The 23139-nt window shown below is 38.7% G+C and overlaps 1 protein-coding gene across 1 annotated transcript in view; it reads right to left on the bottom strand.

The window, feature by feature from the left end:
• The window catches only part of LOC133338445 (uncharacterized), a 45474-nt gene extending 32847 nt beyond the window's left edge, over positions 1-12627 (bottom strand). Inside the window, exons 1-3 of the mRNA XM_061546617.1 lie at positions 12336-12627; positions 12109-12248; positions 11025-12063 (exon numbers count right to left, since the gene is read on the bottom strand). Coding sequence (XP_061402601.1) covers positions 11025-12063; positions 12109-12248; positions 12336-12571 — 1415 coding nt within the window. The 5' untranslated portion in view covers positions 12572-12627. The remainder of the gene's footprint in view (positions 1-11024; positions 12064-12108; positions 12249-12335) is intronic.
• Positions 12628-23139: the final 10512 nt, after the last annotated feature.

Genomic DNA, 23139 nt, shown 5'->3' with positions numbered 1-23139 from the left:
ATAACCATCCGACAATCGACAATTTTGTCTACACATAACATCGTTTGCCGTAGTGATAATGTTATTCTGTAAAAATGTAGACAAATTATGGTTAAGCTTTCAAAAAGCTTTTAATTTTGAACATTTTAAAACAAAATAGATACAAATTTTTTAGAAAACAAGGCATGTTCAATGTTGAAGAAATTTTGATGTATTTTTTTTTTGGATTTTAATGGGCGAAGGATCTCCCTACCAGAAATGGTCAATATTGGTCCACTTTTTACGGTAGCTGTCTATTGTTAAAACATTTTTAACCGAATCGGCTGTACTTTGATATTTTGGGTTTACCAAAATTTATTTACCAAAAATTATTAACATTGGTCCTAGTTTCTGTGCGGCCCCTACATTACGGTCATCCTCCAATTTACAGTATGTTCAGGGTTATTGGACATTTTTAACACGTTAATAAAGTGAAATTTGAAAATCAGTGTATGCATAGTAAATCAATATGATGATGTGATTTTTTAATCCTGGTCGTTCAAATCCTACAACGTTTAAGAATTAAATCACTCAATTTTTATTTATTCATCACATTTATTTGCAATGGCTCTTAGCATGAATTTTATAGAAAATAGTATGAAAACGGAAAAGCTCTGAATTTGTGAACGAATTTCCGTTATAAATCCTTAAAAGTCGTAGAACTACTCAATAGCTAACGACGGTGTAGGATAACGCGAGAAAAAAATATGTTGTGGTTCTCAGTGGGCCCCCTCGAAGTGAAATCCTGGCTACGTCCCTGATCCATTCCTCGTCTTTCTTTGGAATTACATATTCTACAAGCTCATTATACCGTATTTTGCATAAAAAACGTTGCACTTAAGGTTTATAAAGTACACTAATGTCGTGTATTTAATGATATGGTCCTTGAAAAGAAAATGATAGGGATATCCATTCAAAAGTCATTATGACAGACCAACAACCGGTCCAATTGATATTTCGAAGGGATTATCAAAATTGGGCATTGAGATATAGTGATGTAAGGACCCTGTGACTTCTTCCGTGGGGATCACGTGAAATATAAGGTCCTCGAAGATAAATTGTGTGAAAATTAACGAAACGGATTTGGTCCTGCATGTGTGCTCCTTATTAATTTGCATTATTGTTATTTATCTCAAAAATAAATGACATCTTTTTGAATACCAATATAACACCTCCGTAATTAATAAATTCAAATTTGTGTATACTAATTACACACACGATCCAAGCAGCATCGTAACCAAAAAATAAAACACATTGTTTGCGCTGTTGCCCCGCCGTTGCTGTTTGTTAGCGGCTCGCCATCCATCGTTAACATCATTATTATCGTCGCCATTGCCATCGCTGTCGCCATGGGAGCGTGTAATTTACAATGCCTGTGAAGAAGCACCAAAAATAAAGGGCACCGAAAACTGTGTGTGGCGGCAAAGATCCATATCATGTGAACCCATACTCATCGCTGGCAAAAAAACAAACGCATGAGTGCGATTTTTTAGGTATTTCATTTTTTTTTTCGGAGAAAATACATATCCTTACACATACACACACACTTTGTCTGTGACTTTGTAAGTGTCTGTGTGTGTAAATGTTGTAAGCCTATTGTTTTTCCAATTGTATTCATTAGTTGGGTTTCTTGTCATGATTTTCATTGCACAAAAAACAAAAACAATGGTGGAGGAGCTTTTTGTGCTCAGGAGGTCTTTTGGTGATGCCGAAAATTGGATTGAAAGGAAATCTTTTTGCTGTGTGATAAGGTGTTGATTTAAAAAAAAATCGATTTGTTTTTTGTTTTTAAGAGAAATTATTTACAATAAAGCAAAAATCGGCACATCGTAGGAACTTATGCCCGAAATTGTCCTAGCCATGATTTAAATTATTTAATTTAGTATGGTGACGTGAGGCGTCGGGATAGTTGCTCACACTCGAATAACTCCATCTACTATGAGAAAGCAACGAAAAAGAAAATCAAACCCCCTAAGATTGGCGACCCCCGCAAACGTATAAATGACCACGATTTGCGTATGTGCACTTGGAAAGTGCGCACGTTGAACAGAACAGGCGCATTTTTCGCCTTGGCGGAGGTACTTAAGAAGTACAAAGCAGATATTATTGCCTTACAGGAAATCCGATGGAAAGGGACAGGCGTAAGTAAATCACATGATTACGCATTGTATTATAGCTTCCATGAAACGAGACATGCATTTGGCTGTGGATTAATGGTTAACAGGAGAATAAAATACCTCGTCTCCAGATTCACTGCGAAGTTCTTCTACATCAGTCTTATTTGCGCCCATGCTCCGACAGAAGACAAAGATGAGCAAAGACATATTTTATGAGCGTCTAGAAACAGCATATGATCACTGCCCTGGCCATGACATTAAAATTCTGCTAGGAGATTTTAATGCAAAAATCAGAAGGGAAAATATGTTTGGCACCACCGTCGGATAATTCAGCCTCCATGAAGTGACATCCAACAATGGCATGAGGCTAATAGACTTCCGGCAGCAAAAAACATGGTAGTTAGCAGCATCAAATGCAAGCATCTCGATATACACAAGGCGACCTGGCTTTCTCCCGATCAAGTAGCGATAAATCAAATTGATCATGTTGTGTTAAAGACAGAAGACGAATAGCGAATATCGGTTCGGACAATTACCTTGTTGCAGCTAAGGTTCGCACTCGTCTTAATGTAGCAGCAAAGGCGCGATCTAGCTCAGCACGGAAACTTGACGTCGACAGGCTGTAAACACAACCGATTGCAAAAGCCTACTCTGTTCAACTTACCCACCTGCTTGACGAAAGCATTTCTTGCCCCGATAATATAGAAGATCAAATAATTGCCCTCTCCCTACAAACTACAGCAAAAACAACGCATGTGTACCATCAAGAAATCCATGGTACGATCAGAAGTGTCGTAATGTTACTGTGGTGAAAAACGCCGAGTATAGGACAACTCTGCAGACCACACTGGCACAAGGTCAGCAGTTAGAGTCGAAAAGGACCTCTCGAAGCCCTTGAATACCGAAACGAGGATACAAGATGCAAAGGTAAACAGAAATGGCAATACTCGTCTATTCTGATGACATCGACATAATGGGTCGAAAATTGTTAGCGGTAACAGAACAAATTGAAAGGGAGTCTGCCATAGTGGGTCTGGCAGTAAATGGCGACTAGACCAAGCTGATGGTATTGTTACGAATATAACTTTAGATTTAAGTTAATTTAGATGAATTCCGTTAATTTAAGAATTTGAATTGTAACGTAAATTTCTACTACGCAGTTTATTTGAATAACTTCACAACAACAACTACTGTATAGATTTTTCTACATCCTTCCATTTCCTCTTTCATGGTCTATTTTTTTGTTGACGTACAATTCTTGTTAAACGTCATCATTGATGATCGCTTAATTCCTCTTTCTTTGTTACCCCCTCGCCTGTATATGTGTTGTTGTTATTGTTTACTCACTGTAAGGTTGTATGTGTTTGTTGCATTTGTAGATTGTTCGTAATCTAGGTGTTAACAGATCGTCTAGAAACTTCTGTAGCGACAGGCGAGGCTCATATAAATAGGGGAAATGGAAAGGCAGTCAGTCAGTTGTGAATCAGATCGCGAATTGAAACCGTCAAGTAACGTAAAGCTGTAAAGTAACGTGCAAAGTAAAGTTGTGTGAATAAAATCATTGTAATAATCGTAATCAGAAAGAACCCGCGTTTTATTTAGTACGAACTGTGCTGGGAAATAAAACAACGTCTACACGGGATTAAGTAAAATCCAAGAACGTAACAATTGGTGTCGGAAGTGAGATTACGATAATACTACGATGAAGTTTAAGGATCTAGAAATTTTACTAAAACTGATGTTTTAAGATCATCATCCATTATGTGGAAGACTTGAAGAAGTCTGTCAGGGGTAAATATTAATTCAAATTAAAACATTTTTAATGCTACTTAATAAATTGGAATTGTCCTCTACTGGCAACAAGGCTGAACTACAAAAACGTCTGTTGGATGAGTTCGAGCGCCGTGGTATGAACATCGATACATATGAGTTTGACAGTAAGGATGAAGTGGATTTATCGGAATGGGAAGTCTCGTCAGTAGCTGCCAGGGGTGACGATTTCAGAGAAATGCTGGCCAAAATGTTTGAGGAAAATTTCAGAAGGTTCGAAGAGAATTCCAGAAAGTTAGATTAAAATTCGAGAATAATGAACGAGAAACTCGAGAACATTACAGAAGTTATTGGAAGGAGAGTGGAAACCGTGGAGGTCCAAATTAAAGAGTTGGATAAGAAAGTGCAGTTGACGAGAAGATTCTGTCTGTGGATGAGAAATTTCTGGTCCACGACCACAGGTTTACGAATCTGGAGAAGAAAATTTCGGAAACACTAAAAATCAAACCTCCTGTATTCGACGGCTCTACGTCATTCAATGTTTTCAAGTTACAGTTCGAGACAGTGGCTTCTAGAAATTCGTGGAACGACAGCGACAAAGCGGTTGCACTACTTCTGGCATTGAAGGGCAGTGCTGCTGATGTTATACAGAGTATTCCTGTCGCTTCTAGAAGCAACTATGAAGATGTTATTGCGGCACTGGAACGTAAGTACGGTGGCGAACATAAACAAAACATCTACCTTATGGAATTAAGGGGAAGAGTACAGAGGGCAAACGAGACGTTACAAGACTTTGCAGCTGAGGTGGAACGTTTGGTGTTAATGACGTATCCAGGAGAGAATCACCCATTGCTGGACCGTATGAAAATCGAAACCTTTGTGAATGGCATACGTGACCCTGAGATTAAATGTGCAACATATGCGTCACCAAAAGCGTCATTTGCCGAAACCGTTTCGTTTGCTCTTGCCCAAGAGACGGCAAGAATAATTGTTAAGCCCCAGACCCACAAGATTCGTCAACTGGAGACCGAATGTTGCGAACCCAAAGCTCTCGTTAACTCGATCAAGGACGCCATGAGGCAGGTAATAGAAGAAACAAAGTCAGTAGGGATGACTAAACCCAGGATTAGATGCTTCAACTGCGATAAAGCAGGTCATATTGCGCGCGAATGCAGAGCTAAGCGCAAACGATCCAGGTCATTGTCACCACCTCCAACGAAAGATGGTAGAAGAATGGCTCAACAGTCCACCAAGGAGTCACCGTTAAACTAAATCGAGCCAGTCCAGCGGGGCATGAACTGGCTCCCATCGACGATGGCCCCACAATCTCCATAGCAATAGTACAACAGAAAAGTCACAACCTAACAACAACTGGGTACATCAATGGTGACAAGCGAGTTCTGACGTTAGATACTGGCGCATCAAAGTCCATCATAAGATCGGATCTGGTAAAGGGAAAAATAACGCAACTTAATGGAGTCAGACTGCGCACAGCAACGGGGGAGCCCGCGGCAGTACACGGCAAGATTACCCTGAGACTAACTATTGCCAATAAATCGGAGAATTACGAGTTTATAGTTGCCGATATCGTAGACGAAGTGATAATAGGCGCAGATTTTATGATTGCCTTTGGTATCAATCTGGATATGAAAGAGCGTGTGATGACCTGGTCTAACGTCGAAATTCCGTTAAACGTGGGCTACGATGAAAGTACACCCATTAGACGTCTGACTACGGACCATCCAGAGATAATACCGCCCTGTGCCGAAGCAATAATATGGGTACCAATGAATGGAGATTGTGGAGCCGAGAAGTTGTGGGTGGTGGAACCAGCAGAAAACATAAACAGTAACATCCTAATAGCGAATGCCCTGGTGAAAAGCAACAAGGACGGATTGATTCCTGTTAGAGTTTTGAACCTGTCAAACAAGCAAGAGCAAATTTGCCAATTTTCCGATGTTGGACAATGCACACCAGCTGAAGCTGTAATTAATTTGGAAACTAGCACCGAAAAGCCAGCAGCCATGGAGAAGAAGCACCTCGACGGCTACATAAAAGAGTGGACACACCAATTATCACCTTCCGAGAGGAACAAGGCTAAGCAGCTATTATGGAAATATGCCTCTACCTTTGCGTTGACAAAAGAGCACCAGGGAAGAACATCAGAGGTGAAGCATGAAATCCATACAGCAGACGCGAGACCCATTAAACAGCCTCCAAGAAGTGTTCCCCTGGCAAAAAGAGACGAGGTCCAGAAGCTGATAAGTGAAATGGAAAAGAGTGGTGTAATAGAACCATCGTCAAGTCCATGGTGCTCCCCAGTGGTCTTGGTCAAGAAGAAAGACGGAAGCACGCGATTTTGTGTGGACTACCGAAAGTTGAATGATGTCACCAAGAAAGACAGCTATCCGCTCCCAAGAATCGACGACACATTGGACACATTAGCCGGGACGTCATGGTTCTCCACCCTCGACCTGCAGAGTGGGTACTGGCAAGTAGAGATCGCCGAGAAAGATAAAGAGAAAACAGCGTTTGGCGTTAATGGGGGTCATTCGGACTCTGCAACGCCTCGGCTACATTTGAAAGGCTGATGGAACGTGTGTTAAAAGGGCTGCAGTGGAAGTCATGCCTCATATACCTGGATGACATCATAGTCATGAAAGGCTCAAGAACTGGATGCGTGTGTTAAAAGGGCTGCAGTGGAAGTCATGCCTCATATACCTGGATGACATCATAGTCATGGGACGCAACTTCGACGAACACATCAAGAACTTAAGGGATGTTCTACAGCAGCTTTCGTCTTCAGGCCTCAAGTTAAACCCGAAGAAGTGCAGTCTCTTCCAAAGAGAGGTGAAGTTCCTGGGGCACCACGTGACACCGGAGGGCATATCGACGGATAAGGAGAAAATTCAAGCCGTCAGAGATTGGCCGCAGCCCCGAAATCTCCATGAGCTGCGAAGCTTTCTGGGTCTCTGCACCTACTACCGTCGATTTGTCCCAAATTTTGCCAACATCGCCGCCTGTCTACACCGCTTGACGCAAAAAGGCCAGAGGTTTCAGCTCAAAGACCTGCTATGCAGAGCCCCCATTTTGGCATACCCTATACCTGGTGGAAAGTTTGCTTTGGACACAGACGCAAGTGCGTGCGGCATCGGTGGCGTCCTTTCCCAGGAAATCGACGGACAGGAAAGAGTCATCGGGTACTACAGCCGGACATTGTCGAAGCCTGAGAGGAATTACTGTGTGACGAGGAGAGAGCTGCTTGCTGTCCTTGAGAGCGTTAAACACTACCACAAATACCTATATGGTCAGCATTTCCTGCTGAGGACCGACCACGCTGCTCTCCAATGGTTGCTGCAGTTTAAGAATCCGGAAGGTCAACTAGCCCGTTGGATCGAGAGGCTCCAGATTATGATTTCAGAATCGAGCACAGAAAAGGCGGAAAACACGGTAATGCTGATGCCCTGTCTCGTCGTCCAAGCAAGGTAGAATGCAGGCATTGCTCAAAGGTTGAGAATAAAGAGAGTCGGGTGAAGATTGGTCGACGGAACAACGAAGAGATCCCATTCTGGGCAAAATAATTTCGGCCATAGAAACGGGCAAGCGACCTAGTCGCAAAGAAATTACCTCCGAAAGCCCTCTTTTAAAATCCTATTGGGCCCAGTGGGACAGTCTACTTATAATAGATGGTTGCCTATATCGCAAATGGGAAAGTGAGGACGGTAGATCTCACCGGAACTTGATCGTCGTCCCAGACTCCAAAATAATGTCTTGTCGGAGTTTCACGATGGGCCAAGCGGAGGACATCTTGGCATAGCAAAAACCGCTGAAAATGTAAAGCAGAGATTCTACTGGGTCGGCTGTCAAAAATCCATTGCCGACTGTATCGCCAATTGTGAAAGGTGTATAAGAGCTAAAGGTCCAACACGGAAGAGTCGAGGCTACATGCAGCAGTATAATTCAGGAGCCCCTTTTGAAAGAATCGCAATGGATGTAGCTGGACCGTTCCCAATAAGCGACTCTGGGAACCGGTATGTCTTAGTGGTCATGGATTACTTCAGTAAATGGCCAGAGGTTTATGCTATCCCAAATCAAGAAGTCAGGACAATTGTGGATGTGTTCGGCAAAAATTGGATTTGTCGCTATGGTGTTCCATCTGAGGTTCATTCCGATCAAGGTAGGAATTTTGAATCAGCGATCTTCAAGGAAATGTGTGACTCCTACGGAATCAAGAAAACCAGAACGACGCCCCTACATCCACAATCAGATGGCATGGTGGAAAGATTCAATCGCACCCTGGAAGAACATCTACGGAAAGTGGTGGACAGTGGCCAACGAGGCTGGGATGAGCATATTCCAAAGTTTTTACTGGCCTATAGATCGGCCATTCATGATTCCACATCCCGGACCCCAGCCAAAGTTCTGTTCGGAAATGAATTAAAGCTACCTGGCGATTTGATATTCGGTGCTACCCCAAACGACGATGTGAACCAAGATGAAGGCAGTCAAAACTCTTTTAGTAAAGTCCATGATGCAGTTCGCCATCGAATAAAAATGGTTAGCAACCGCATGAAGGCAAGGTACGATCGAGCGGCAAATACCGATGGGTTTCAAGAAGGGCAACTGGTACTATTGTTCAACCCACAACGGAAAAAAGGACTATGCCCCAAATTGCAAACGCACTGGGAAGGACCCTACAAGATTGTCACGAAAATAAATGGCGTCGTTTATCGCATCCAGAGGAGCGACAGTCCCAGGTCGAAGATGAAAGTTGTACATTTGGAGCGGCTGACCCCCTATGGAACGGGAACTGTGCCTATTCGGGACGAACAGGCTTAAGCGGGGGGCAATGTTACGAATATAACTTTAGATTTAAGTTAATTTAGATGAATTCCGTTAATTTAAGAATTTGAATTGTAACGTAAATTTCTACTACGCAGTTTATTTGAATAACTTCACAACAACAACTACTGTATAGATTTTTCTACATCCTTCCATTTCCTCTTTCATGGTCTATTTTTTGTTGTTGACGTACAATTCTTGTTAAACGTCATCATTGATGATCGCTTAAATCCTCTTTCTTTGTTACCCCCTCGCCTGTATATGTGTTGTTGTTATTGTTTACTCACTGTAAGGTTGTATGTGTTTGTTGCATTTGTAGATTGTTCGTAATCTAGGTGTTACCAGATCGTCTAGAAACTTCTGTAGCGACAGGCGAGGCTCATATAAATAGGGGAAATGGAAAGGCAGTCAGTCAGTTGTGAATCAGATCGCGAATTGAAACCGTCAATTGAAACCGTGAATTGAAACCGTCAACGTAAAGCTGTAAAGTAACGTGCAAAGTAAAGTTGAGTGAATAAAATCATTGTAATAATCGTAATCAGAAAGAACCCGCGTTTTATTTAGTACGAACTGTGCTGGGAAATAAAACAACGTCTACACGGGATTAAGTAAAATCCAAGAACGTAACAGTATTAACGCGCATGGTAGATTTGGACCAACTGTGGAACTTGAAAACTACAACTTTGAGGTAATCGGAGATTTCATATACCTCGGTACCGCCATAAATAAAACAAATTTTCAAGATTCTGAGAAGGATTCGGAGTAAGCAATTTCGAAACAAGACCAGACCAAACTCGCCGATGCTACCCGTGCTGGTGTATGGATCAGAAGTATGAGTACTAGCGCAAGCAGACGAGGCAGAGTGTTTGAGAGGAAAATTCTCCGAAAGGTCTATGAGTATCGCCATCGAATGAAACCCGATCTTTAACAGAATGGGAAGTCCACGTATTCGATAGAAAGATCAAGTGGAGGATGACATATCCAAGCGTGGTCTTTCAAATTGTAAAAACTGCGCACAAGATCGACGCGCTTGGAAATCTTTTTTTTAAGTTCGCCTTATGGAACAAAGTAAGACATGACATTAATCGCCAAAGATAAGGGAGAATTAGCCTAAATTCTTACAAAATGTGCGTTACCTTTAAAATGAGGTGTTATGATGAAACATGGTCTTATATTTAAGATGTTTTTCACCATTCTGGGTATCTGAAATTACAACCACTTCAGTGGTAAAATGCGGCTAAACTGGGGATGGTTGGGACCTCGGCAATCCAATTTTTATACCCAACACAACTATGTTGTCAGTGTATTATAGCTTTGTGCAGCTCCAAAAGTTTGCAACGCCGCGAAATATTGGCCCTAGACCCACCTTTAAGTATACCGATCGTCATATCTCGACTAGCTGAGTCGATCTAGACATGTGTGTCCGTCCGTCCATTATAATTTGTCGGCCTCAGAGGCCGCAATTATGGCCCAAACACCGCGAATTTTTGTATGGAGAAGGGGATCGGGCCAAAGAATAAGCATGCCTTTTTTGATAAAGATCGGTCAATATTTAGCGGGTCAAATGGACCCTGACTTTTGTGTGAAAATGGCAAAGTTTGTATTCTATGGCGCATATATTTGCCCCTGAAGGACCTAGAACCGAGAAAATGATAGTATGTTCAAGAGGAGTGTTTGAGCTTTATATTGATTCCAATTATATGGTCGTATGTCTTCAGATGTGGGAGTTACACTTAAATATTTACAGGTGCTTACGTATTCAGACATTATTTAGTAACCCATTACCACACTAGAGGGCGGAAGTATAGCGCTGAAATTTTCCATGAGGATCCAGGTATAACGCAAAGTTAGATTTTCGTGGAAGTTGTGTAGGGTATCATATGGTCGGCCCCGTCCGACTATACTGCTCCGCTCACTGGTTTATCAATGAATTTTTCTTAGATATATTGAGGCCATCATTTTTTTACAATTTGGGCCGCATTCTTCCAGGTACGTCAGTATAGATCTTTATGACCTTAAGAGCAAATATCTTTTGAGTGTTTACTTTAAAGAGATTTTTGAACTTTGAACTACCAGCGATTATGTATAGCGAATTTAATTGTTGCTTTGCATCATTATAACCTCAAATATATATTCACCCTGACCTTATGGGGTAAAAACACCAACGACATCAACAATCTATTTATTTTTCGATTCTAATCAATATTCAAAAACTGAACTTCAACTTGACAACAAAAAGTGTACATACATAAATGAAATATTCTCTTCGGTACTTACTTTGCCAAACGTTCCGTATCATTATCAGCCAAATTAAGAAGATATGCCACAAATTCCACATCGTTTTTAAATTGAAGTCTCGTTCGCATGTATTCCCATTTCTCAGCATTTTTTGTGCCGATGTAGATGTTTTTGCTGAAATTCTGGTGGCGATATTTTTTCCGTTCGGATGCTGACATGGGAAAATTGGAGCCGCCACCCATCGATGTAGGTGCACCACAAAGGCTGCCGCCTCCACCAGTTCCTCCGCCACCACCACCACCAAGACTACCAATGCCACCAGCCCCGCTATTCGATCCTCCGCCAATACCACTAAGACTGAGGCCAGCACCAATACTGCCACCACCCACACCGCCACCGCCTCCACCACCACTGCCATTAGTTCCACCGATGGCATTTAGGCCAACATGACTGGCATTACTTAAACTGGCACTGCTATTGCTGCGTATCAATTCGTTGCAATTGCTGTTGCTAGCATTCGAATGGCCATTGTTCTGGCTGTGATGATTGTTGGCGGCAGCAGCCAGTGCCGAATCAAGTAAACTGTTCACATTGCAATTGTTTTGGTAGTGCGAGGAGTTGTTGGATTCGTTTGTTAGGCCAGAGGCTAAACCACCACTGCCACCACCACCAACACCAAGGCTACCATCACGGGCATTGCCATCAATATTGGCGGTTGCTGCCGAAGAATCTGGTAAACCATTTGAATGTTGTTGGCCTGATGGTGACACAGATGATGGTGAAGATGCTGAGGCGGTCCCCACTACTCCTCCCCCGTCTCCACCTCCTGACGTTGTTTGTGTTGTTGGCGAGTGGTTTTGTGGAACATTGCTGGCACCTATGGCGGCCATTAACAAGGCCTCTGAGTTATGAGACTGTTGAGCATTGCTGCCATTGGTACCAAGTGGACCAAGTCCAGCATTGCCCCGAGTGTCGTTAGTACTGCTGCCGCTAGAACTGGTACTGCTGGCACTACTGTTGCTATTGTTGTCCTCATCATCGGGTGGATCAGTGGTGCGTTGTGTTCCATTGGTAAGAGCTTCGTGCAACTGTTGCTGCTGCTGTTGTTGTTGATTTGTTTGACGTTGCTGTTGCTGCTGCTGTGACGGCTGTTGTTCCGCTGATGAAATATTTTCATCCTCATCATCTTCATTAGCCTCCTCCTCTTCTTCCTCCTCTTCGCCCTCATCTTCGCTGCTTGAAGCACTGCTGTTGGAAGCACTACTGGACATATGACCGGAATTCTTTTTATTACTAATGGAGTTGTTGTTGTTGCTACTGCTGCTATTATTGGTGTTGGTGGTGGTGGACTTGACTTTGTTATGCTGATTGTTATTATGTCCTGAGCTCTTTCTGTTATTGCTGTTGTTATTGTTGCTGCTGCCGCTGTTCTTGTGAGCAATGCTATTTTTGTTGCTGCCAGTGTTGTTTGCCGCAGCCGCAGCTGCAGCAGAACGTCTCACAAACGGCCCACGTGTTTCCCCATCGGAATTATCAGAGCTTTCATTGAAGTCGAACGCACTAAAATCGGCGTTCGACTTGGACATTTCGTATCTCTTTTTCGAGAGTTTTATCACAATTCTTTCCGTAATGGTGGCGGTTTTTTATTTTACGATTCGTATACGAGGAAAAATATGTTAACTATAATCGTATAGTCGATTTCATTCTATATGGAAGGTGGAATATGGAACCATATTAAGGTTTTTGGAGAATTTATATATTTTTTGTAGGATTTTGTTTGTGTTTTGTAGTTTAGTTGGATTCGATTTAAGTGCTATTAAAGATTTATAAATATTTCATTATGTACAACATACAAAATAATAGCTCGGACGAACAACAATGGCGCATTAAAAATTTATAAAATCGGTCGGGGCTCTTATACATTTGTTAATACCCACAGCCCAAAGGTGTAGCATATGGGTCACTCTATGTGGTACTTCCACGTTTGTATACCTGTGTTAATACTTGTATGAAAGGAGGTTTTCTAAGGAAATTGTCGAGCTGAAAGGAGTTAATGTTGAAAAGTATGTTTGGCCATTAATCATTCCAAAATTCAATAAAGGATTCATGACTAAAGATCAACATATTTCAGTAATGTTTCTTCTTCTAATTTTGAATGGTCTGTAACTCGAAATATTGGACTTAGACCCATATTTTGCCGTCCATTATAAATTTCAATGAGTGTACTTATCGAAATTATGGACAGTTCATCGTTTTTTGAACTAAGATGGAATAATCTTCCATGGGAAGATAAAAAAATCAACAGCAAGTAGCCGAGTGGCGATGCTTTGTGGAAGTCCTATGCTCCAAGAGGAGTAACAAGATAGAAATTTATTAAGGGAACTTTAATTTAACAATTAGTTTTGTTCCGGCAAGGAAAGGACGGTGTATTCAAGAGGTATTCCTGAAATTCTTAAATCTAAAATAATATAAACCGGTTCACCAAAGACCAAAAATTTGACCGATTGCCACAAAATGTTGCAAAATGTACAGAGTTTAGTATACCTTAACGTGTGTCATGTTTTTATGAAATCGTCCGATTGGTTTTATGTATATGGTGCACTAAAGCGTTATGGTTTGGCCGATTGCACACTATTTGGTACAATGTACTGAATTAAGTATAGCCCTTAGCATAGACCCACTTTTTGTTATTTATTAAATTTTTCCACTGTGCGCTGTGCTGCAGCATGCCGAATTGTAATTGTCAGGTTTGCTTTAAATCAATTTACATAATTTTGTTACATTCTAAACAAACGACTCACATCTTTTTGAATGAAATAATATCTAGCATAGGTTGCAGATTGGCATTTGTATAGATTGATTTAAGTCGGCTCACATGAAGATAAAGATCACATATTACAATATGTCCAATTTCATGTCAAGGGTCCTTCAAAAATGTGACGTCTGTTAGGATGCATATTGTGAATTCGGGACATTTATATGGGGTTTATGTTATGGTGTTATGTGATAGTAGGTTGTTCATGTTCCGAAAAAATAGTGTTCCAAATTACAAACATTATAGTTGGAGAACTTAAACGGAACTTTTTAATTTATTTTTTGTTCACCAGGAATCCGTTATTTTGAATTATACCAATTTCCATGAGAAATTCGATCAAATATTTATTAATACCGAAAAAGAGACTGAAATTTAGATGAGGTTATATCATAAGTTGGACCTATATATATATATACTTAAAAAACCTTCCAGAACCTAATCACAGCCCGTTCTGGAAGGCTGGCTTATATACAATTTTTTTAGGTCATACCAAAAGTCTAAGCTATGATATGACTCCACCTAATTTGATATGAATTTGAGTAATGCATACGTTTATTCCAAATCGATAAATGAAAATACCTATTTTATCAAAAACCTAATGATTTTGGGTGGGTTTCCGACGTTTTTGACGTATGTATTATACGTCGGAAATGTATGTCATTTACGTCACTGTTTCTGACAGGCCATCTCTGGGCTAAAGTGCCTAAACGGTTAATATCGAATAATGGGCGTACAATTATATGGGAGCTACCTTAAACTTGGGCCAATATTGATTATTTTTTATAATGCGATTTTCTACTCAGTGATCCAAATGTTGATCCAAATCGGTAAAAAGACGTGCCCAAAACCACCAAAATAACGAATAATGGAGGTTGCCATTATATGGTAGGGACAGTTTCTACTCATTGAGGATCCTAAATATTAAATTGTTCCCAAATTGGTTGAAACACGTACTCAAGTACAGATGTTTGGAGTGTAGCTTTATATGGGGGCTTCCAAAAAAGTGGACCAATATTAATTTTTAGTGGGAAGATTTACTACCATATCGCAACCCAAAATAACAAATTACAACCAATTAGGTAGAAGCATGCTTCTACCTATAATATACCGAATATTTGGGGGTACCGTAATATCGCACGAAGTCGCGAGTTCATATTAACGGCGACCTCAAATAAAAGGAGCTTTTGCAGGTGGATGAGATTTTGTGCAACTTCTTACTGGTGGCCTGAAGAGAAAGTGACAAAAATTAGATAGTTCGGACCAATTTGGTATACCTCCCGTATTAGGGGTCTTGAGAAATTCACTTTTTTTGACATATAAAATAGTTTCTATTCAACCAAATTCAATGAAATTGAGCAATTTACATTTCATAAGTCTATAAAGCAATCGTCTATAAAATGGGATAGATCGTACCATGATTAGATGTATCTCCCATATCGTATGTATCCCATATCCCGTAATATCGCACGAAATTGGGAGTTCATATTAACATCGGCCAAAAATAAAAGGAGCTTTTGTAGGTGGATGAAATTTTGAACAAGTTCTTACTGGTGGCCTGAAGAGAAAGTGACAAAAATTAGAGAGTTCGGACCAATTTGGTATACCTCCCGTATAAGGGGTCTTGAGAAATTCACTCTTTTTGACATATAAAACAGTTACTATTCAACCAAATTCAATGAAATGGAGCAATTTACATCTTCATAAGTCTATAAAGCAATCGTCTATAAAATGGGATAGATTGTACCAAGATTAGATGTACCTCCCATATAATGGGTCTAGAAAATTTCACTCTTTTGTCCTATACAATATATAACCATATTCAATGAAAGTTGTCTATTTATAGTTACTTATGTCTATAAAGCGACTAACACTGGATGGATCGGACCAAGATTTGGTATACCTCTCATATAGAAAAATTCGCTTTTCGGGCCTATAAATCATTAATATTCAGCAAAATTCGAAACAAATAGAAAAATTGACTCGGCTTTAACAAAAGTTCGGGTTGATCCTAATTATTTTGCGGCGCAATGTACTGCACTTTGCATATCCAATGTCATGAACAAAAATTTTTCTGTATGAACATTCCACAAAGGTAATCAGTGTGCGTCCTCTAAATTTAGATTATTATTTTCCTTATGATGTCGTAAATAATGCGATAACTATGTATAAACTTCAAACTGACGAAAATTTATTTAAAAGCAGTGTGGTAGAATGTCCGCTTCGGATAACGTTTTTACCAAGTAATAATTAATAACTCCCTTTTTACACGTTAATTAACACATTTTTCATCACTGAAATAAAAAAAAATAGAGCGCAACTTTTTGAAACTTTTTTTCTACTCCACTAAGTTCAAAATTTGTTTTAGAAATTAGGTAAAATAAGTAAAAACAAGTAAGAAAAGTAGTAAAGTCGGACGAGGCCGACTATATGATACCCTTCACCACTATGAATATATTTAAAAGATGCATCCTAACAGAAGGGCCATTAACATGAAATTGGGTGAACTAAAAGATGTGGCTTTTATCTAAATGTGATTTAAGTCTAACCAATCCATAAATATGCCGTTCATTGTTACAATGGGACAAAATTATGTAAATCGATTTAAAGCAAATATCAATCGTGCACCCGTTGAATACTTGGAACACGAAGTCGGTTCGAAATATATATGGGCTACATCTGTACTTCCACACGCAACTACGTCATTCTATTCTAAAAAAAACATGAAGAGTTTGGTGCAACATTTACATAAAATCGGATGAAAATAGATATGAAAGCTATATCCAAATATGAATTGGTTAGGTTACACTAATTTATGCACGTTTTGTTCCTAATAGATATATTTTGGGTCCTACTTAAAATCGGACGAAAACAATTGGGGGCTATATCCAAATCTGGACGGATTCCAACAAAACTTGACACACGTTTGTCTAAACTATCTTAAGTACGTTGTGCAAAATTTTGTGTAAATCTGAACCGATTTTCACGAAACTTCAAACACGTCATTCTAGACTTAATTCTGTACTTTGTACCAAATTTCAAATCGAATGATTTTCACGGACTTTGGTGCACCATTTACCTAAAATCGTGCGAAAATATATATGGGATTTATCTAAATCTGAATTTTTCCCAATATCAATTCGCTTTTTGGTAGGGTTCGTCCTTGGGCCGAATATGTGATCTATACCAAATTTCATCCAGTTCGGACCATAAATGCGACCTGTAGGTCTATTCTGTAACTTTTTAACAACATTCGACATTGTTTATTTTACAACAATTTCATTTGTTTGTTTTGTTGTTTTTACAATAAAAAAAAAGAAAATTAAACAATATTGAATGTTGTTAAAAGTTACAGAATAGGCCTACTGTACTTTGTTTACAATTTAGCATTGACAGACAGACGGACATGCATAAATCGACTCAGAAACTGATTGTATGCATATTCTCAAAAGGAACCATGGGTCTATCTCGATTCCTTTTGCCTGTTACAAACATATTCACAAAGACGTACCACAGTGAGGTGAAGGGTATAAAAAGTAAGGAAAGTTCAAAAGTTGATTTCATACTTAACAAAAAGTTTCTAGACTAAATTCAATGCCCGCTTCTAAATTTCTTGAATATAGAACAAAATCGGACGATTTTATTTTTATTTTTAGGATAAACATTGACAGTATGATAAAATTGGTCGAAACTACCAATCAGAGCTATATCTAAATTAGTACTCTGTGCAATTTGTCTCAATCGAACCGATATTTGGTGTTCGGTGCACCATATTGATAGAACGGGACGAACCTATATATGGGAGCTATATCCAAATCTGAACCGATTTTCTCCAATTTCAATAGGGTTCGCCTTTGGGCCAAATAAGTGACAAGTGCTAAATTTCATCTAAATCGGATCATAAATGTGACCTGTACTTTGCTAACAAAAATACATGGACGAACGAATGGATAAACGGACATGCATAAATCAGAAAGTGATTTTATGCATATTCTGAAAAGGAACCATGGGTCTATCTCGATCCTGTTTGCCGGTTACAAACATATGCACAAAGACATAATACCCTGTACCACAGTGTGGTGAAGGGTATGAAAAGGTTAACGGTCCTGCCAAAATGAAGTCGTAGTGGAAACATAGAAGTTCGATATAAAATGTATGGATATGTAAATATCCTTCATATGTAAATATACTTCGGATATTTCCTATTCTGATACATATTCTGATACACATATATTTGTGAAGGGTGTACAAAATCGACCGGTTATATTCAAAGACAATTTTATTCTTAATAAAATCATTCAACCTTCCCACACTTGTTTGCATTACAAAAAAAACTTTTGTATAGCCGGCAAAAATACAAGAAAACTTTTTTAAAACTTTCCCACTTCGAAAACTACAAAACACAAACAAACTCAACACTTTTTTAATGGAGCACAATATGTTTTGAAATATTTTTGTTTTATTATCACACTTACATTTAATTTAATTACACATTTTTTGTTTTTTTCTTTCCTTATTTTCTATTTTATTATCATGTTGTTGTTATTGTAATAATTTAATATAAATGTGTTATTTTTTCTTTAAAATTTATTACTTTGTTTACACAAAAAAAAATGCTCTCACACAAAACCGAGATTTACACTCGCTCACTCTCTCTTTTACTTTCTCTCTTGTTTTCACAATTTTTCTTTTCCTTTTTTAAAATTTATTTCCTTTTTTGTATTTTTATGTTAATTGTGTCTGCTGTCACAATTTATATTTTTATTTGTTGTTTTCCTTTTTTTCTGGTTGGTTGGTGCTCTTCTCTAAACTTTATTTTTTGGTTGGGGGAGGGGGTTTGTTTATTTTTGTTGTTATTATTTTTGTAAGTTGGGTAGAAAAGAAAATGAGTGGTTATATTATTTGTATTAAATTATAAATACTTCGATAGAATAAATATTAAAACTTTGGCAAAATTGCATTTATTTTAAATATTATATTTTTTTCAAAATTTCGTAGTGTTAAATTTTTATGCGTTTGCCTCACACACCTACACACCCACTCTAACTTGTAGTATAAGCTCCAAATTTTCCCTGCTAGTTGTTCATACCTATACAACAAACAAACACCCTTTTTCGCCACACGGACATGCTCATTGCATATGCAAGGTGAGTGTAAGGACACTTGCCCTCTTCCTGTTACTCTCTGAGAATTTGTGGGGGATATTTATAAAATCTCTTCTCACGCACTTTGCTTACATATAGAGAAAGAGAGAGAGCCACGATTTTTGTATTGAGATTTGTCTTCAAAGAAGTCAATTTGTTGTGGTGGAAGTGGGGTTTGTTGTTATTTTTTTCGTCTTTTCAGTTTTGTTGGAGATGCTTCTTCTTCTTGATGTTTTCTCTCTCTTTCTTTGGTTGTTTATCACTGTTATGGTATATTAATTTTATTTGACATTCCGTTTCAATGTTGTTTTTCGTACAATTTTCTTTTCACCGTTATTTTCACAGCGAATTCAATTTGAATTTGGTGGTTGTGAGAGTGACTCCGTGTGCGTGCGTGCATGTGTGTGTGTGAAGCAAATTTTGCGAGGACACGTTAGAAACCACACGACGTCGGCGACAACTACACTCAACATTTGCTGAGGATGCGGATAACGATGAGTACACTTTATTTGTTCGCTAGCTGGATGGCTGTTTCGTTGGCTCTTGTTGTTGTTGTTGCTCTTGTATATTGTGTTATTGTAATTGATTGCGTTTACTTTTTGTACTCATATTCGTTCGTTTTTCTCTATATACACCCGCGAGACGACGTTTCAATACGCGACATGGCTTAACGCGACTCCGGCTGCTCCCGCTCCCGCTTTTGCTGGCTGCCACCGTCGCCGAGAAAGAACACTACGATTATTGTTGGTTGGTTAGCTGGTTAGCTGGTTGGCTGTGGCTTGTGCTTGGCTGTTTGGTGTTTGATATTTTCCCTATGTTTGAGTGCGTGCGTGCATGTATTGATGTTTGTGTACATGTGTAGTGTACAAAATTTCTTTGTCGTCTTCGTCCTGTGAAGAAGATTTGGTTCCACCAGCCTTATTTTGGTTATTTTTTTTCGATTTTTTTCCTCTAAGGAACACCTCCCAAAAACCAAAATATATATCCACAAATTTTGAGAAAAATTTTCCAAAATACCCCAAATCGAATTCCTGACAATCTTGTGTATTGAATTTTCATGGAAAACCGTTCATTTGAATGTAGTAGACTCCTTGGGGAGTACCATCATCCAACGCCCATTTCCTGTTACCGGAAATTTAAACACATACAGCAAGTTCTACATTCAGATTTTCTGGTGTTCCACATGACGTGGCAAATCTAGGCTTCTTGGGAAATTCTCTAGAATCCTCAATTATGTTTCCAAAGTTCAGTTTATTCAATTCTAGAAAAAAATCCTTATCCTTAAGTGACACCACACAGTTTAACACACACAGACACCAGCCACCAGCTTTTTGTTCACAATTCTCGTTTTTGGTGTGCCGTTTTCCAAAAAATTTTCACACCATTCGCACATTTCGTTTTCTTTGTTTTATATTATTTTTTAAATGCTCTCACACACACATACTTTTTACCGTTATTATTTTTATTAATTGATAATTAATTTTTATTGAAATTTCATTTCGTATTGGAAAAAAATCGTACACACACACACACTAAAAAAGGACTTTTTCTTTATGGCTGTTGGTCGTCGGTCGGTTGGTTGGTTGATTCTATTTACCGTTTACCGTGAATTTTTTCTTTCGGTATTTCGTGTCATTCGCCGTTTTCGCAGTCGTCGGAATGAAAAAGTTTTTTATTTATGGTTGGTTTGAAAGTTGCTGTCAGTATGTGCGAAAACGAAACGAAAGTTTATTTGCCACCCATCGTTGTTATCGTCGTCGTCGGTTGACGTCTCAGTCGCCAGCCAGCCAGCTATCCAGCCAGGCAGGATTTGTTCGCTCCCTTCATTCGCCATTTCGCCATAAACAACAAAATGTACTACAATTTACTAACAACAGAAACAACAAAACGTACCGTATTTAAGTGTGGATGGATGGATGGGTGTGTGAGTGAGTGAGTGCGAGTGTAGAGGAAAAACATCAGTAGATGTGTGTGTGTAAGAAACGTGAATTGTTGTTGGTGTGCTGTCAATTGCCTTTGCTATTACCCAAAGGCAGAGATGGAAAATGAATAATGTTGATTTTGAGGGAACGAGTCTAATATTTTATTTACACATTATGGACAAAGGATTCTTTGCATTCAAATTGCCTTAAATCGGTCGAGACCAATATATATTGACAGTGTCATAGAAAATTAATACCAATCAGTTTGGAAAACTGGTCTAGGAACTTCATTATACCGATAATCAAATTTAATAATTTGTATGGCAGGACAGATGGACCAATATTGAAGATTTTCAGCAAAAAAAAAAAACATCGACAGGCAAATGCGTGTGAAACAGCATATATCATTTATTTCAAGGATGTTTTTCACATCAAAATATTTATATAACTATTTTCAATACTAAACAATATCCGAGTAGTAGCAATGTATGCGTAAAATTTCAAAAATCTATCTTAAATATTTGAGTCGAATTTTATTCAGCAAGACCAAAAAAATCGCAAAAAATTTGAATGTGGGTCAGTATTGATATGTAGATGAACGTTAAGGCATGGATTTGGGGAAATTCGAACTATAAGGTTACGAAAAGTATTAAAAGGTACTAAACATGACAATCAATATCCAGACGAAACATAAATCCCTACACATGCCATTCTGCAACCTATGCTAAATTTTGTAAATCGATTTAAAGCAAACATGACACACGCTATTCGGTATGCTGCACTGTTTAAAATTTAATTTCAATCAAACACCCATTGATTATTTGGAGTACAATAAACATGAATAAGTCGAAATTATATATGGGAGCTATGATATATCTATATCTGAACCGATTGCAATGAAACTTGCAGGAGATTAATTTATATTATCTTCAGTACATTGTATCAATGGGCAAGCTAGGGGTCTTTACTGCACCATTTACTTCAAATCGGACGAAAATTTATATAGGAGGTGTTTGTAAATTTTATCCGATTTGCACGAAACTTTGCACACATCATTCGAGATGTAATTCAGTACGCTATACCAAAATCGAAAATGGGACGAATATACATATGTGAGCTATATCTAAATCTGAACCGATGTTCACGAAACTTTGCACACATTATTCTAGACTTAATTTAGTACGCCATGCCAAAAATCGTGCAAATAAAAAGATTTTCAGGGACTTTGGCGTACCATTTACCGAAAATCGGGTGAAACTATATAAGGGATCTATATATAAATCTGAACCGATTTTAACGAAACTTAGCGCATGCCGTTCTAGACTCAATTCAATACGCTATGCCAAAATTCGTGCAAATCAAAAGATTTGCAGGGACTTTGATGGAACATTTACCTAAAATCGAGCGAAACTATATATGGGAGCTATATTTAAATCTGAACCGATTTGCACGAAATTTAGCACACGTCATTCTACACTTAATTCAGTTCGCCATGGCAAATTCGTACAAATCTAATGATTTTAAGGGACTTTGGTGCACCATTTACCTAAAATCGGGCGAAACTATATATTCAGATATCTAAATCTGAATTGATTTCCCGAAATTTAGAACACATCATTGTCGACTTAATTTAGTACGCTATGCCAAAATTCGTGCAAATCTAATGATTTTCAGGGACGTTGGTGCACCATTTAGCTAAAATCGGACGAAAATATATATGGAAGCTATATCTAAATCGGAATCGATTTTCTCCAATTTAAATAGGGTTCGTCCTTGGGCCAAACCAATGGGATGTGCCAAATGTCATCCAATTCAGATCATAAATGCGACCTGTACTTTGCTCACAAAAATACATGGACAGACGGACGGACAGATGGACATGCATAAATCGACTCAGAATGTGATTCTATGCATATTCTCTAAAGGAACCATGCCTGTTACAAACATATTCACAAAGACATAATACCCTGTACCACAGTGTGCTGAAGGGTATAAAAATTAACTGTATTCCAAATCGCAGGGTTTTTTTGTTAAATCATCAGAATTCAGGAGGCTTTACTTCCCCTCAAGACGATGGCCACTTTAACATTATAATTTTGTTCTTTCATATATATCTAAAGCTTTTTTGTCCGTAACATGTTCTATAAGTTTTGAAACATCCATCATTCTCGACACATCCATCATTCATTACACTTTTAATGTGATTTGGCATATTCTCCACCAATTTGTTTATGATTTCATCTGGGATTTTGTTACATTCTTCTTGTTCATGTAGA

Source organism: Musca vetustissima, unplaced genomic scaffold (genome assembly GCF_032173495.1).
Source record: "Musca vetustissima isolate MV318-11 ecotype Yass unplaced genomic scaffold, APGP_CSIRO_Mvet_v1 utg38649, whole genome shotgun sequence".
Taxonomy (NCBI): domain Eukaryota; kingdom Metazoa; phylum Arthropoda; class Insecta; order Diptera; family Muscidae; genus Musca; species Musca vetustissima.
This window is presented reverse-complemented; position numbering and strand designations above follow the sequence as displayed.